The sequence below is a fragment of the Callorhinus ursinus genome, unplaced genomic scaffold, assembly GCF_003265705.2.
Source record: "Callorhinus ursinus isolate GAN/ISIS: 27379988/994484 unplaced genomic scaffold, GSC_fseal_2.0 scaffold2, whole genome shotgun sequence".
In the NCBI taxonomy this organism is placed as follows: domain Eukaryota; kingdom Metazoa; phylum Chordata; class Mammalia; order Carnivora; family Otariidae; genus Callorhinus; species Callorhinus ursinus.
This window is the reverse complement of record NW_027397064.1, coordinates 104,949,274-104,964,531: the sequence shown is the minus strand read 5'-3', so window position 1 is coordinate 104,964,531 and position 15,258 is coordinate 104,949,274. Positions and strand designations below refer to the sequence as shown.

At 39.4% G+C, this 15,258-nt stretch overlaps 1 protein-coding gene across 1 annotated transcript in view; it reads right to left on the bottom strand.

Moving 5' to 3' along the window:
• Positions 1 to 15,258, bottom strand: part of CNTNAP5 (contactin associated protein family member 5) — an 872,890-nt gene that overhangs the window by 93,880 nt on the left and 763,752 nt on the right. The window contains exons 18-19 of the mRNA XM_073885276.1: positions 14,263 to 14,502; positions 7,216 to 7,440 (exon numbers count right to left, since the gene is read on the bottom strand). Coding sequence (XP_073741377.1) covers positions 7,216 to 7,440; positions 14,263 to 14,502 — 465 coding nt within the window. The remainder of the gene's footprint in view (positions 1 to 7,215; positions 7,441 to 14,262; positions 14,503 to 15,258) is intronic.

Sequence of the window (15,258 nt, the reverse complement as noted above, 5' to 3'; positions counted from 1 at the left end):
CCTAGCAAGGAGCCCTATGCAGGCTTTCACGACCCTGAGATCATTACCTGAGCTGAAACCAAGTGTCAGATGCTTAACCAACTAAACCACTGAGGTGCCACTTGTAATTTTTGTTACCCTTAATTCCATGCTACTCTTTGATTATTGCTCTTCACTCAGGGACTTAGAGCACTGACTCAGTAGCTCTGCTCTTCCCATTTTAGTTTCCTTGATGCTGGCACTTACTGCCCAGCCAGCTCCACAGTCAGAGGGGCTAGGGCTCGAGGTGTTAAACACTCCCAAGTGTTTAACTGTATCTCCTCAGTCATACGTTGCTGGGCCTGGCCCTACCGTGAGCAGAGCTTATTTAGTCCCGCACATACCCTATTCTTCAGTTATTTTGCGTCTCTGTCTGTCTGTCTGTCTTTACTTCAGAAACATCAGACTAGTTCCCCGAAGATCTAGTTCATAGTGTATTTGAGAAAACCATTCTTAAATTTTGTTTTTTTTTCATGCTTGTGTATATCAAAAGCTGCTGCCTATACCTAATGTAACTAATGCTGCTGACGTGAAGGTTGGGGACCCTGTGCCTCATCTTTCTCCTTCCTCACGGTATTGTCCCCTCAATTAGATGCTCTGCCTCTAGACAATGGGTGATTTTAATCTCCTTTTTATATTAAATTTTAATCTCAATCATCCTGAATCGTGACGTGCACATTCATGCTCTGCCAACCAAAGCATTCAGATAATTCATATTATTATTATCAATGAGAAAATATAGTGTGTTTTGTTCTTTACAGTCTATGAAGCACATCTTCTTACATTATCTCATTTGATCTTTGTCTTAGCCTAATCGAACTGCTATAACGAAATATTGTAGACTGGGTAGACCAACCAAAAGAAATTTATTTCCCACAGCTCTGGATGCTAGCAAGTCAAGGTGACAGCCCATCTAGTTGCTGGTGAGGACTCTCCTCTTGGTTTGCAGATGGCCACCTTCTCACTGTGTCCTTACATGGCTGAGACAGACAGCAACAGAGAGAAAAGTCTGGTGTCTCCTCTTTTAAGGACACTAACCCTAGCAGATTAGTGCTCTCTCCTTATCACCTAAATTAACCTTAACTTCCTTCTTACTCTGAATACTAGGAGAGAAGCTTGGGTGGCTCAGTCAGTTAAGCATCTGACTTCAGTTCAGGTCATATTCCCAGGGTCCTGGGTTCAAGCCCCACTTTTGGCTCCTGGCTCAGTAGGGAGTTTGCTTCTCTCTCTCCCTCTGCCCCTTCCCCCATTCTTGTGTTCTCTCTCTCTCTCTCTGTGTGTCTCTGTCTCTCTCTCCCTCAAATGGATAAATAAAAAAAAAATTAAAAATACTAGGAGTCACTTCAACATATGGATTTTAGGGGGGCTCAATCTTCGGGGACCTATGAGCACACCACAAAATAAGAAATCCATGAAAACAGAAAGAAGAAAAACAAGAATGATGACTTAGGTCCAGTTTTTTTTTAATATTTTATTTATTTATTTGAGAGAGAGAGAGTGCAGGAGTCAGGAGAGGGATAGAGGGGGAGGGAGAGAGAATATTGAGCAGACTCTACACTGAGTATGGAGACTGACAAGGGGTTTGATCTCACAACCCTGAGATCATGATCTGAGCCAAAACCAAGAGCCAGGTGCTTAACTGACTGAGCCACTTAGGCGCCCCAACCTGGATCCAGTTTTATTCACCATACCTTCATTTCTTCACTCAGGCCCACCCCTTGGCACAGTGGATTAACTGTCTGATACTGGAGATGCATTTTGTTCCTGTCCATATTTTTGTTCTCCCTCTAAGGTCATGGTGTGTCATGACCACATTATTCAGAAATGGAGGTGAGAAGCACAACAGGACCTGGTATTTCCTCCCAGCAAGAGATTATTGGAAAGCCCAGAAATGGAGGAAATTCACCAACAAAATCAGCCATGCAGATATCAAAATACATTGGGGAATTTTAAGTTCAATAGCAGCAAAGTGTTGCCTGACAAACCCAGAGACGGAAGTGGTCATGGTGATGCCTTCGGAGACCTGCTTTTCTCAGCCTGTTTATCAGGATTCCTGATGCTCTGAGGAACTCAAGTATATGCTGGTGTCAGGGAGGGAGTGGTAGGCGGCAGCACTACACTTTGAAAGTCTTCTGCAAGAAAGCGGCAAAGGCAGAGAGCAGTCTAGGGTCAAACCAGCCCTGGTTAGCAGCTGTTGAAGTTTTTACTTTGAAGACATTCCCTCTATGGATTCCTCCTTATCCCTGTCTCCCTTGAGTCAGTCTGTTCAAAATGTAAAGTGTCTGGGTTCATCATTATTCCCTCCAAGGTGTACGCAATCACAAATGCAGACAGTGCATCCTTATGAATGTATATGTTAAAAAAAAAAAAAAAGATCGGTAAAAAGGAAATGCTGATGCAAAGTCAGACAAACCATTCATTGCTGGAGGGCAGCTGAAAAGCCACCATAGGAAGGTGACCCAGGGGCCTTGTTTGGATTTTGTATCCAAATGATTTCACCATAGATTGATGGCCTTAGATTTAGCACATATTCTAAATTTGATTTTTTTGTTTGTTTGTTTTTACTACCAAGGAGCCAAGAAGGACACATGATAAAAGAGTAGAAAGGGGAACTGATTTGGAAAAACATGTATATTTCACATGTAATGGAAATAAAGTGGAGAAAATGAGGAACAATCAAAGAAACCTCTCATTTGATTAAACAAAAATCTAATGTCTGCCTGGAAAACACTGATTTATCTTTCATGGACCAACTCAAGTTTTACTATCTCCAGGAAGTCTTTTGTGACCCTCCCTCCCAGAAAGAATCAGTTACTCTTTTCCTTCTTTGCCTCAATCTACCTGGAACAGACTCTATCCCACGTCTCTGACACATTGTTGTCCTTCTTTGTTGTGTCTCTGTGCCCAGACTAGATCCTTAAAAGCAGAACAGGATGCTGTCTGAATCTGTCTCTCCCATGCATGAAATAGTGCCTGCCACATGGTAGATACTCTGCAGATATTTGTTAAATGACAAGTTTGAAGAACTCCACAGTACCATGCAGAAGGCAGAGCCATCACTCAATAAAATGTGAAATTTAAGAATACTCTCATTGCCTTTAGAATATTCTCATTGCCTTCTCTGGATACTTTCCTCCTTCATATACCCCTTCTCCTCCAATTGCCATATCCCTGAGAAGTTGCCTGCTGTCCAATGCTCCAGCCTATGGGACCACAACCACCTTCACTCTCCTAAGGACTCTCTAACCTCAAATGCCTCCTTTTCATTCTCTAATCTTCCATCCCAGAAATGGAAACCCTTTTCTTCCTTTAGGAAAAAAGATCTGTTTTTCATTTGAAAAGACAGCAACGACTTAACCTGAATAAGTCTCTAGTTGGAGAAATTTCAAGAAAAATGGAAAAGGGCAAAGAGGAATTCCAAGCATGCCAAACCAAACCCCTGACAGGGAGAGACTTGGAAGAATGACTTTGAGTCCCACTGCTCTTCTCTCCTCTGGCCTGTATACCGATATTAAATAGATTTGCAAGCCAAGGATTTTGTTCAGTATTTATGCAGTTCATCCACTTGTCTCCACCCCTTGGCTTCTTAACCCACAGTGCTGAAATTGGAGCCATTTTGTATGATATGGCCATGGGCATTTTCTTCCTCCTGGGGAGAACAAAAAGGACTCCTTTTAAGAGTGATCTTCTCATCATAATTTCCACCAGATTCCCAGAGGTGCCTTATATCAAAGAAAGGTTAAGAAATCTGTACTAACAGAAAACTTTTAACTTCATCTCAGAGAGGTGTGAATCAATCTTAGAAAATCCTTCCAGAGAAAGACTTTCCCTAGTTAACCCTTTACCATGCTTACTACTTTTTTTTTTCCAAGCTGTTGGTATTTTTAACTTCCATTAGTATTTTCAGAGGAATATTTCTCCCTGAAGTCTATCAAAGTCTTATTAAAAATATTCTTAGTGCCTCATGAATCAAGGTCCCCATATTATTCACTGGCAATTAGGTCAGTGGCTTAATACCATGAGCATACTGGGAACAAGCTGTACCAATACCAATTCTTAATTCCTTGAAGAAGCATTTCAAAGGCTGCAAATGCATTCCTAGCAGAAAGAAATAAAAATGTAAGACTACACAAGAATAGAGAATCACAAAATCTCAGACTTGGAAAGAAACTCAGAGGTTATTTTTCTCCCTTATCCACCGCTAGTATTCTTATTATACTTTTTCCAACAAACTGTTATTTAATAACTGTTTGAAGGCCTCTGATGACAAGGAATGCACTCTTGCTCAAAGCATTTGCCCTATTGTTATAACCCCTGAATTCTTAGGAGATTAATCCTCAAAGTTAGACAAAATCTAACTTCTGGTAAGATTGCTTGAGAAATCTGTACAACCTGATTCCCTCATGTATCTAGATTGCCCATCAAAAACTGTAAGGCAGTTTTTTTTTTAAGATTTTATTTATTTATTTGACAGAGAGAGACACAGCAAGAGAGAGAATACAAACAGTGGGAGTGGGAGGGGGAGAAGCAGGCCTCCCTCCCAGGACCCTGGGACCATGACCTGAGCCCAAAGGCAGAAGCTTAACGACTGAGCCACCCAGGCGCCCCTCTAAGGCCATTTTTGAGTCTCTTTTTCCTTATCATGTTTAGACAGCACAGCATCCTGTTTATTTTTTTTTTTGCTCTCCATAGTTCCTGATACTGTGCAGGTGGGAGTCATTGAAAGAATGAATCAATGAGTGTGTATCTCCACTGCATCTCTGTAGGATAAGATGGCAGGAAATGCCCAAGATCCTAAGTCAGAAAGGCATCTACCACCGTCCAGTGTGACAAGAGTTCCTTAGAGCAATGGGGGAAGTGGTTCTCTGAGGCAGAGTGAGGAAAGGGGCATTACATGACTAGACACTGCCTGGACACCCATCTCCTGTGAGTTATAGACTCAGATGTGAAGTCTGATTTTTCATACTGGTCCTGAGACCTAAGCTTAAAACAAACAAGCAAACAAACAAAACACAAGTATCTCCTTGCTTCCTGCACTTAGCCAGGGCTTAAAAAATGCAAATGACTATGGTGTCAAGTAGAACTTTCAGGGAAGTGAGGCTTTAGAGTATAAGAAAATAGGAGATCAGGAAAAATTCAAGAATGCCTTCACAATTAAATAAATTCAAGTTATTTAAAACACCCTGTGTTTCAAAAAATAAATAACACTCTTCATTTAGAGCTATGGTTAAGAACACAAAATATGCTACCAGAGTCAGGGAGGGAGGATTGAATTCTAACTCTTTTACTTACTTGCTTGTGAAATTTTAAGCAAGTTATTTAGTGTCTGTATGCCTTAGTTTCTGGAGCTATGAGATTAATACCACAAACCACACAGGATTGTTGTAAGAATTAAGGGCTGTGCACATTAATTAGAATAGTGCCCAGAATGTGTGTGTGTGTGTGTGTGTGTGTGTGTGTAGAGAGAGAGAGAGAGAGAGTATATGGAGTAGTATGTATATGAAATTGAGTATAGTTATTCCTGTTATGCCATTGTCTGTATCCATAGATACAGCCTGGCTGGTAAAAATGTGCCATTGAATCACACCTAAAAGATGCTTTGGGGAAAATCTTGCATCTCAGGGCTCTGTAACTATCTTACTATAGTCCAGCCACATCATAGCAGAATGGTCTAGCTTAGAGAAAAGATGGTGAAGCTGATTATCAGGAGATCTGGCTTTGGTCCCAACCGTGTCATGAATTATCTGGCTGACCTATGTTAATCAGTTAATCTATGCTTCAGTGTCCTCAGCCAGACTTATCCAACTCACAGAGACATTATGGGGGCAAAGTTTAAGATATGACAAGTTAATATAATGGTTCTAATCATACAAAAGTCTGCTGATAAATAAGAAGTCTAATAACCCATAGTGGTTCTTTTCTCTTTGTAGGCTCATCAAGATCAGATAGTCTTGGAGTGGTTAGTCACTACCCCAGGAACCCTCTCTCTTTTTTCCTTCCCTTGCATTTGCTCTTAGAATGAATGAGTCCTGTTATTGTCTGTGGGACACTTATTATTAATGTACTTCAGGCCTGATTCAACTCACATGCCCACCAGGTTTGATCCTTACGTTAGGCCCACACAACATTCTTTATTTTCAGTTTCATAGTCAGAGGGCAAGGTGAAGCAAAGAAGAATAACACCCATCCCCTACCCACCACCCCCCAAAAAAAGTACAGCAAGAGAAATACCTGGAGTCTCTGTGGAGTCTCTGCCCTAAGGTCTAGAGAAGGCAGAGTGTATGCTGTATATTCCAAGCCTCCTTTCTTCTCTGCCCCAACACAGTCCATCCTGGGGGATGGTTCTAAAGCCCAGACTCCTCTCATTGTACCAGGGCAAATTACAAGAGGAGGAAGAACACACTCTTGATCAAGGGAACCTGTTCTTTGAGACCCGACTACAGGGATGTCCACATCTTTGCCCTCTTTGTCTGTTCTAATAGTTGTTCCATCCCTTAAGATTTTGATCTCACAGTGCCCTTGACCAACAGTCCTCCTCATTGTGAGGTAGAATTACACAGTGAGGGAAGAAAACCTGATTTCTCCTAACAGCTGTCAGAACTGGTGTCCTTCAACAGCCCTTGCATGAAGTGGACCCAGTTCCTGTACCCCTTTAACCTTCGTATGTTCCATTTTGTGCACATTCTCTTCAAAGTCTGATTCTCAGCACCATGCCCCATATTGCACAGGGGTATGACTCACATACACCACTTCTCTCCAAGACCTAGGCAATTAACTCTTATTAATACAGCCTACATTTTTGCTACTTGTTTTAATAGCCCTCAGTAAAGGAGACTGCAGCAAAGATGACACGATATATGTGATGAGTGTCCTTCTGAAATTCACATATGCTTATGATCGTCTCTTTTACACTTAATGGATTCCAGCATGGAATAAATAATAAAGAATTACTGCTACACAGTTGAGGCAAATTAAAGGCAATGCATTTAAGACTTCAGCAATGAATTGACTCTGGCCCTGAATACCAATTGCAAGTCATAAAGCTAAAGTAAAATCGAGGCTTTGGCTGGAGGTCCAGGATTAAGCTGCCCAGGTGGGACCAAATTTAGGTTGAAACTATGCAGTGTTCTGGAGGGCACGCACTGTCCCTCTAGCCTACTGTGACACTCCATCAGACTTCATGCTGTCAGTACTCACCATTCTTGCAGAGCAGGACAGCCAGGTAATCCTGAGAAGAAGAATTGATGTAGAGCAAGAGGCTGGGCGCCTGGGCTGTCACAAAGCTAAATGCAATATTTTCCTTGGATGGAGCTGCATCTGCGTAAATTGCTGAGGATGAGAGGCTTATATTTTTGGTCACTGGGTAGGGTTCTTGAAACATATAAGTAACTGAAGTGCCAGCCTCAAAAACAGCAGAAACCTCTGAAAAATAAAAGAGGGGAATGCACACATTGCAACATTTAGTTGATTATTCAGGACAGCAGTAACTGTTTATTGTTTGCTATGCATCAAGCACAGCATGAAGGTTTTTGCCTGTATTATATAATATGTTTCCCACAATAAGTTTGAAGTGGCAGAAGTCGTTACTCTTATTTACAAATGAGAAATATGAGGCTTGCAGGGGTTAAGCACCTTGAACAAGGTTGCATAGCTAAAAACAGAGAGCTGAGATTTGCATCCTGAAGTTTTGTTCAGTTTAACATACATTTGCCGTATAACTACCATGTGCCAGGCTGATTTCTCAAGAAGCAAAGATAAACTGTCCCTGCCTCCAGCATAGTAGAGATAAACTTTACTGGGACCTTCTTAGTTTCAAAACTGAGATTCTAGCGGTTCCAGCTTGTGTTTTTCTGGTGTGTTAGGAGGATTATGAGTGGGTCCTAAATTACTGAGAATAGGACACTGGGAGAAGCAGTGGTAATTCTCATGGTGTTGGGTAAAATATTAGGATCTGTGGAAACAAAAGAGAGAAGCTATGGAACTAGTAGAAAAGGCATAGGTATCTAACCTCCAGACTCCATTTTCTTTTGGGTGCCTAGGAATTGGTATTCAATTCCAAAGACAGCAAAGACTTGAACAAATAGGCCTTCCTATGGGATACAATTCCTATAGCATGACACATTGGATGGAGTTCTGCCACCACCATGGAAAAAGGCAGCATCTACAAACCAATGACATTCAATTAACAGGAATGTACAAATCACCCATCTTCCCTGTATCATGTGCTCGCTCCAACTGTTATCCTTTTAGTTTGGTGGAACGAGCACAGGATTTGGCTTCTGTTCTGGATCTGAAGCCTCATTCAATACCATACTAGCTGTGTGGTCCCAGGTAAGTTAGTGAACCCCTGTGGAGACTGTTTTGTCATCTGGTAAATGGGAAACATAACACCTCCACAGTATTTCTGGGTGGCTAAGTGAAATATTGTGTGTAGAACACTTATAAGAGATAGACACTATAGTTGGATCTTGTAGGCTCTTCATATTAGAAGAGACTTTAATCTGAACGCATCACAGTTTCCTTCACAGACTCTATCTGTTTATTGACTGAATATCCATCCAAATGCTGAGATATTCTTTTCTTTCAATCCAGGCTGCTCTAAGTTCTCCTTGAATTTTATCTCTATACAGTAATATAGTATCAGGGCATGGAGGAAAGTTTCCTTCATAGTACAACATAGCTTGGATCTGACAGCAACCCCCTACTATAAAGATAGCACAATAAACATGAACCCATATTGGCATGATTGATTTTTCTTTTTCTGGAATGATGTAGAATTTTCCTAATTCCCCATGAAATCCCCTGGTTGAGTTGGTGGCACCCAGAACATAATCAAACCTGGCTTTCCCTTCCTAATTCTATTGCAAATTTGTTTTACCTTTGTGAAAATTCTGTAACAGCCTGTAAGAATGCCAAAAAATTAAAGTTGCATATTTATGCATATTGCTTAGCAGATTGGGAATACCAGTTCATTTTGACTAAAGGTTCAGAGAATGTGTTCTGCATTTATCATTCGGGTTACATTAGTATTCCTGATTACAAAGATATGCGGCAGAGACTTGTGACAGTGAGGATTCTGGTTAATCATCAGCTTGATTCAAGCACTTTCCTAGAGTGAATTTCCTCAGGGACATTTGGCCTGCATTTTGAGCTACTATCTCCTAGTTAACAGAATAATGGCTTTTATTTGATGTTGTGAGTGTGTTCAAATGTAACTGTAGTTCAGAGCATTCTGTTATGAATAGCATATTAGATATGGGCATATATATCACAATTTTTTCTTAATACTTAGGACAGGAAATTAAAATACAAAGCACTTTTAAACTAGAAATAACCTACCAAATTTCTGTCTTCCTTTCTCCCTTAGCCCCAGTTCTAATTATTCTTAATGTTTAAGTATTTTAATGTTTAATATTTCGATACCGTCAATTTTAACATAAAGCTTCCTTCAGCAAAACACCTGGATTCTATTATTCTCTAAGTTTCTTACATTTTATAATCAAAGAGTTTAAGCTCCCTGAACATATTTAAGCTCTCTGAGTGATTTGTCTGAATACACAAAACCGCTGGGCCCATTAGAAGAAAAATCTTAATTTGGATGTGATCATCTATGACCATCATGCTACTCCAAGGCCACAGAAGAAATATTAGCATTATCTATTGAGCACCTACTTGGTGGAAAGAATTATGCTGATTATGTTCTGAAAAGAAAGGACACGTATCAAACAAAACAAAACAAAACACAATGGAAGGTAGTCTGGAGTGTGATGTGTGTGACAGAAACAATGATTCCTAGAGCTGGAGGTCTCTGTGGCTACAATAGCTTGACCAGACCTTAAAGAGGAACTCCACACTGACCAGGAACAAAGTGTGGAATGAACTAAAAGAAACAGCTAGGAAATAATGTGGCACTGAAGAGAGTGTGTCTCTGAGCCAGCTGTGGAGTCTGACAGATGGGAACTGACACTTGGCTCTGCCCCTTCTCTAACACTCTCACAGGATCCCACTCAACCTCAGTTCATGTACAAGTAGGGATGGATTCAATCTTGCAGTAGGTAGAAGGACTGGAAGACATTATGTAGAAGCACAACACATAGTAGGAACTCAATGGACAATAGCTGGTCTAAATAATAGTGATAGAATTTAGAATTAGAATAAGCGAAGATAATGAGTAGGCTAGTGATTACCTAGAAATCAGCCAAGGTGTAATTAATTTAGCAGAACATCAAACTAAAAATAAATGAAACAATTGGCAATTTGAATGCTGAGTGGATATTTCATAATATTAGACATTACTCATTTTTCTGATGATGATGGTCTTATGGATCTGTGTTTTTAATAAGCTCTTATTTCTTAGCAATACATATTGTAATATTTATAGATGAAATGATGTGATATTTGAAGCTTGCTTCAAAATAATAAAGGACAAGATGTGAGTATATAGATGAAATAAAAATGGTCATAAGTTGATCATTGTTGAAGCTAGATAATGGGTGCATGAGGGTTCTGAAACTCTTCTCCCTACTATCACCAAGAATTGGGTCTTTTTGTAAAGAAAAGTTAAAAAATAAGTGCTACACATTGGCAGGAAGGTAAATATCAAAGAACTTTTCAACAGGTTTTTGGCAACTGGTAAGGCATACTTAAATATGCTGAACCCCTATGTCACACCATCTACAAAATGAACTCAAACTGGATCAGAGACTAAATGTAAAAGCAAAACTATAAAACTCTTAGAAGAAACCATGGACATAAGTCTTTGTGACCTTCAGTGAGGCAGATTTGTTAGATATAATACCAAAAGTACAAGCAACAAAAAGAAAACAATAAGAACCAGATGTTATAAGAATTAAAACTTTTGTGCTTCACAAGATACTATCAAGAAAATGAAAAGGGGAGAAAATACTTGCAAAGCATATATCTAATGTGAGAATTGAATTCAAAATATGCAAAGATTTCCGACAACTATACAATAAAAAGAAAAAATAACCCAATCAAAAAATGGGCAAACACTTTAAACATTTCGCCTAAGAAGGTATACAGTCAATAAGAACATGAAAAGATGTCCAATGTTATTAGTCATTAGTGAAATGCAAGTCAAAACCACAATGAGATACTATTTCACACAGTCACAATAAGATGTCTTTTATCAAAAGGATGGATAATAACAAGTGTTGGTGAGGATGTGGAGAAATTGGAATCCTTACACTTTGCTGGTAAGAATGTAAAATGGAGCAGCCACTTTGAAAACAGTTTGCCAGTATCCTCAAAAAGTTAAATATAGTTACCATATGACCCAAATAATCCCACTTCTAGGTATATACCCAGGAGAACAGAAAAAGTTAAATCCACACAATATGTACCTGAATGTCAATAGCAGCATTATTTATAATAGCCAAAGAAATGGAAACATCCCAATGTCCATCAACTGATGAATATATAAACAAAATGTGCTGCATCCACATAATGGAATAAGATACTCTTTGGAAATAAAAAAAGGAACAAAATACTGAAATGTTAAGTGCTACAACATGGATGAACCTTTGAAACATTATGATAAGTGAAAGAAACTAGACATTAAAAGGCCACATAGAGTATGATTCCATTTATATGAAATATCCAGAATAGGTAAATCCATAGTGACAGAAAGTAAATCAGTTTTTTCCAGGCACAGGAGGGAGAGGTGAAGGAGGGGTAGCTACTAATATGTGTAAGATTCCCTTTTAGGGTGATGAAAATATTCTGAAATTAGATAATAGTGATGGTTGTGCAACTTTTGTGAATTGCTAAAATTCATGGCATTATATAATTTAAAAGAGTGGATTTTAGGGAAGAAAAAGAGACACATGCAAAACATTAAAAACAAACAAACAAACAAACAAACAAACAAACGTGTCTGAATCCTATTACTATATTCCTATACTGAATGAAATTAGGATGTTAAAGAGAAAAAAGAAACCAAAAAGATGCTGGATGGGTCTCCAGCCCTGACCTTTATTAGCAAGTCATTTAACCTCTGTGAACTTCAATGTTCTCAATATGTTAATATCTTCCCCACTAGGTTGGCCATGAGAAATGTATGTTGTGGTCAATAATTACTATTTAATTGCACAATTATTATTACTCTGTACTACAATCAGAAGCAGAGAGTAGGTCAATGGATCATAGTTCTGGCCCAGGCATTGGTAATTCTACCCCATATATTTCTAGTATTACACCCCCTAAAATACATATGCCCTGGGAAGTTAACATGGAAGACTACCCCAATTGAAAGCACCCTTGTTTAGGATCATCTCCTAGCTAGTGGCTCTTATTTCCATTCCAGTTCCCCAGGCAACTGGCATGGCTAGAAGACTTGGTTAAAAGATTCATCCTACATACTTTGCAGCTACTGCATATAAAGGGAATCATTTCCTTAGATTTATGAGAAAGAGGAGAAAGTTTGGAACTGTGAAATATGAAGCAAGCTGAAAAGGCTAAGCACATATTTGTCTATTTTGCTTATAGAGTGAAGTAAAAAGTGGGGAGAGAGCACAGAGGCTATTTCAACCTATGCTGCCAAAAGATATGATGATATGGACAGAAGATAATTAATCAGAGTTGTTTCAGAAAAAAAAACACAAAAGCCAATTAAAAATTAAGCTAAATTTAGAACAATATGATCTATGAGATGTTTAAGCAATGTCCCTGGAGAAATGTAGAATCACACTGTTCTTCTTCTTCTTCTTCTTTTTTTTTTTTTTCCCAAACACAGGACTTGGGTATAGATCCTATAGAACAATGCTAGTTTACCTTTGTGAGAAGGCCTGATGGTGTTGATTCTGTATTTGCTTCTTCTGGTCGTGTGGGCCCAGACTAAGGGTGGCATTTAATTTTTTTAGGGGCAGTTATTCAGATTCCTGCCCCAATGTGAAAATCCAGTGGCATTTGGCTTGTCTTAGCCCATGGTCAACACCTACGGGGATGGGGCCACTTTATGTCAAACTCCATGCAGGGCCCAACACACTGTTGGCCCTAAAATTTGTACCATTCATTTTCTCCCAAGGAGTATAATGATTCTCAACAATAATAAGCAAGTAATTCAATCTAACTGTGGAGAAGGCCAGTGTAAATTATGAAGAGCTCAAATTACAGAGTCCTTCAATGAGAACACTGGGTGTTCTTCTTTTGTCTATTGTTTTTAAGTTCCAACAGTAAATTGGACTAAATAAAGCATTGTTTGGTAGAGGTGTTTGGGAAATGCGTTTTAATGAATTGACAAGAATTATGTATAATTGCCATCATTGTTTAAACGTACATGGTATTTCAAAGTAATTAAAACATTTTATTTTAATAGTTTAAATCCTGCTCCTGAAATATTGTTTACATTATTTGCTCAACAAACATTTTTTTCCCATCAATAAAATAAACTTTAAAATCCTGCAAAGATAGATAGGAGACCTAATCTTTTGCCCTTGTATTTGAAAAAATACTAAGTTTTTATATTGAATAATGCAATTTTATAGTTTGTAGAGTTATCTTGAATTTTTCTAGAGAATTTACACCATGACCATCACTCCTTGTTCAAGGTACACATCCATCATGGTTAGTTTTATCAATGCAATGAATTCATAAGACAGGAGAGGATAGAGAAAGACTCTGGGGCAGGGATTTTGATCCCTGTGTTCCATTCCCAGCCCCTTGATGAACCAAATGTGAATCTCCAGGCAGGGCTTTTAAAGCTTCAGACTCCACTCACATCACCTGCATAATAGGGAGATTTTACTAGATGCATGGTATTGTTTCTCCTGACTTACCTATAAGTTCCCTGTTGTAAAAATACTTTAAAATGACTCAAGCATCCCTAAGACTCTTCCAGGGGTAGAATCTATAATGCTGCCATTATAGATTGGACCTTAGCCCAATGCATGGGCTAAGGAATTGGGACTGGAAAGATTAGTGCGTCCCTCGATATCGGGCTGATATGACAGAGATGAAAGTCCACCTCTCTCAGGGTTCAGCTGGCCCCAGCCAAGGAGAGTGTGTTGCACTGTTACTATCCATCCTGTTCAGTTGCACTGCCAGTGTCCACACACAGTGAAAATGGCTATATGCAATTATGCTGAGGGGCTACACAGAGTCTTTACACAGAGCAAAATTGAAGAAGGTAAGAGATCACTTAAGGAGTGTCTAAGGGCATGACTTGATCATGGCTTATAGGTATTGCAATACAGCATGGGGGTAAAACAGAGGCGTCTACTGTACCTTTTTTGCAAAAGGGTCCTTCATATGGTGAATTGGTGCAATCACAGAAGTACCCACTGTACTTCTCCACACACTTGCCCCCATTGTGGCAGATGCTACCATAAGTGCTGCAATGACCTGGGCATCCAGGCCGGACTCCAGATGTGACCTTTGCCCTCTCTTCCAGGTCCAATTTCTGCCCATTCAAGTGTAAGGAGCGTATGCATCCTAGAAAGCCTTTTTGTCTTGATGATGTTCCCCCTACGCAGTGAAAAATAAAAAGAAAAAAAAAGTAAGATATCATACAGTTCAATTCTTTTAGGTTTAATATTGACACTGGTAACTGTTAAGCACTATTCTGTTGTCATGCTGTGTTGAGCTTTTCCATTACAGTTTCCAGTGAGAATTAGGAATTCAAGCAGCATGTGCAAAATGCATGTCTTTCCAGGCAAGGAACCTCCTCACCCCTAACTCCAAACAACAACAACAACAAACAAAAAAACAAAATAAAACAAAAACAAAAAAACAGTGTCTAGGTGTCTCAGTTGGTTGAGTGTCCGACTTGGTTTCCGCTCAGGTCATGATCTCAGCGCCCTGGGATTGAGCCCCATGTCTGGCTCCATGCTCAGCAGGGAGTCAGCTTGAGAATTCTCTTCCTCTGCCCCTCCCTCTGCTCTCTCTTTCAAATAAATAAATAAATCTTTGAGGAGGAAGGAAGGAAAGATGGAAGGAAGGAAGGAAGGGAGGGAGGAAGGGAGAAAGAAAAGATTATATTTCACATGGAATCCTATAGTTAACAATGTTTAAGACAGAAACTACAGATTGCCATGTTTCTTGCAAATGAAATAAAATGTGTCATGACATAGTCTATAGCAGACTTTTGTCTGAAGTAGAATACTCAAGCAGGATTGTCCCTTCTGATGGTATTGGAAGCAAGCTGTTAGGCACACCAATTTAGAAAACTGCAACAAGTTTGCATTGTTCATGCAGTGCATGAGCATTGTCCACGCTGCCAGG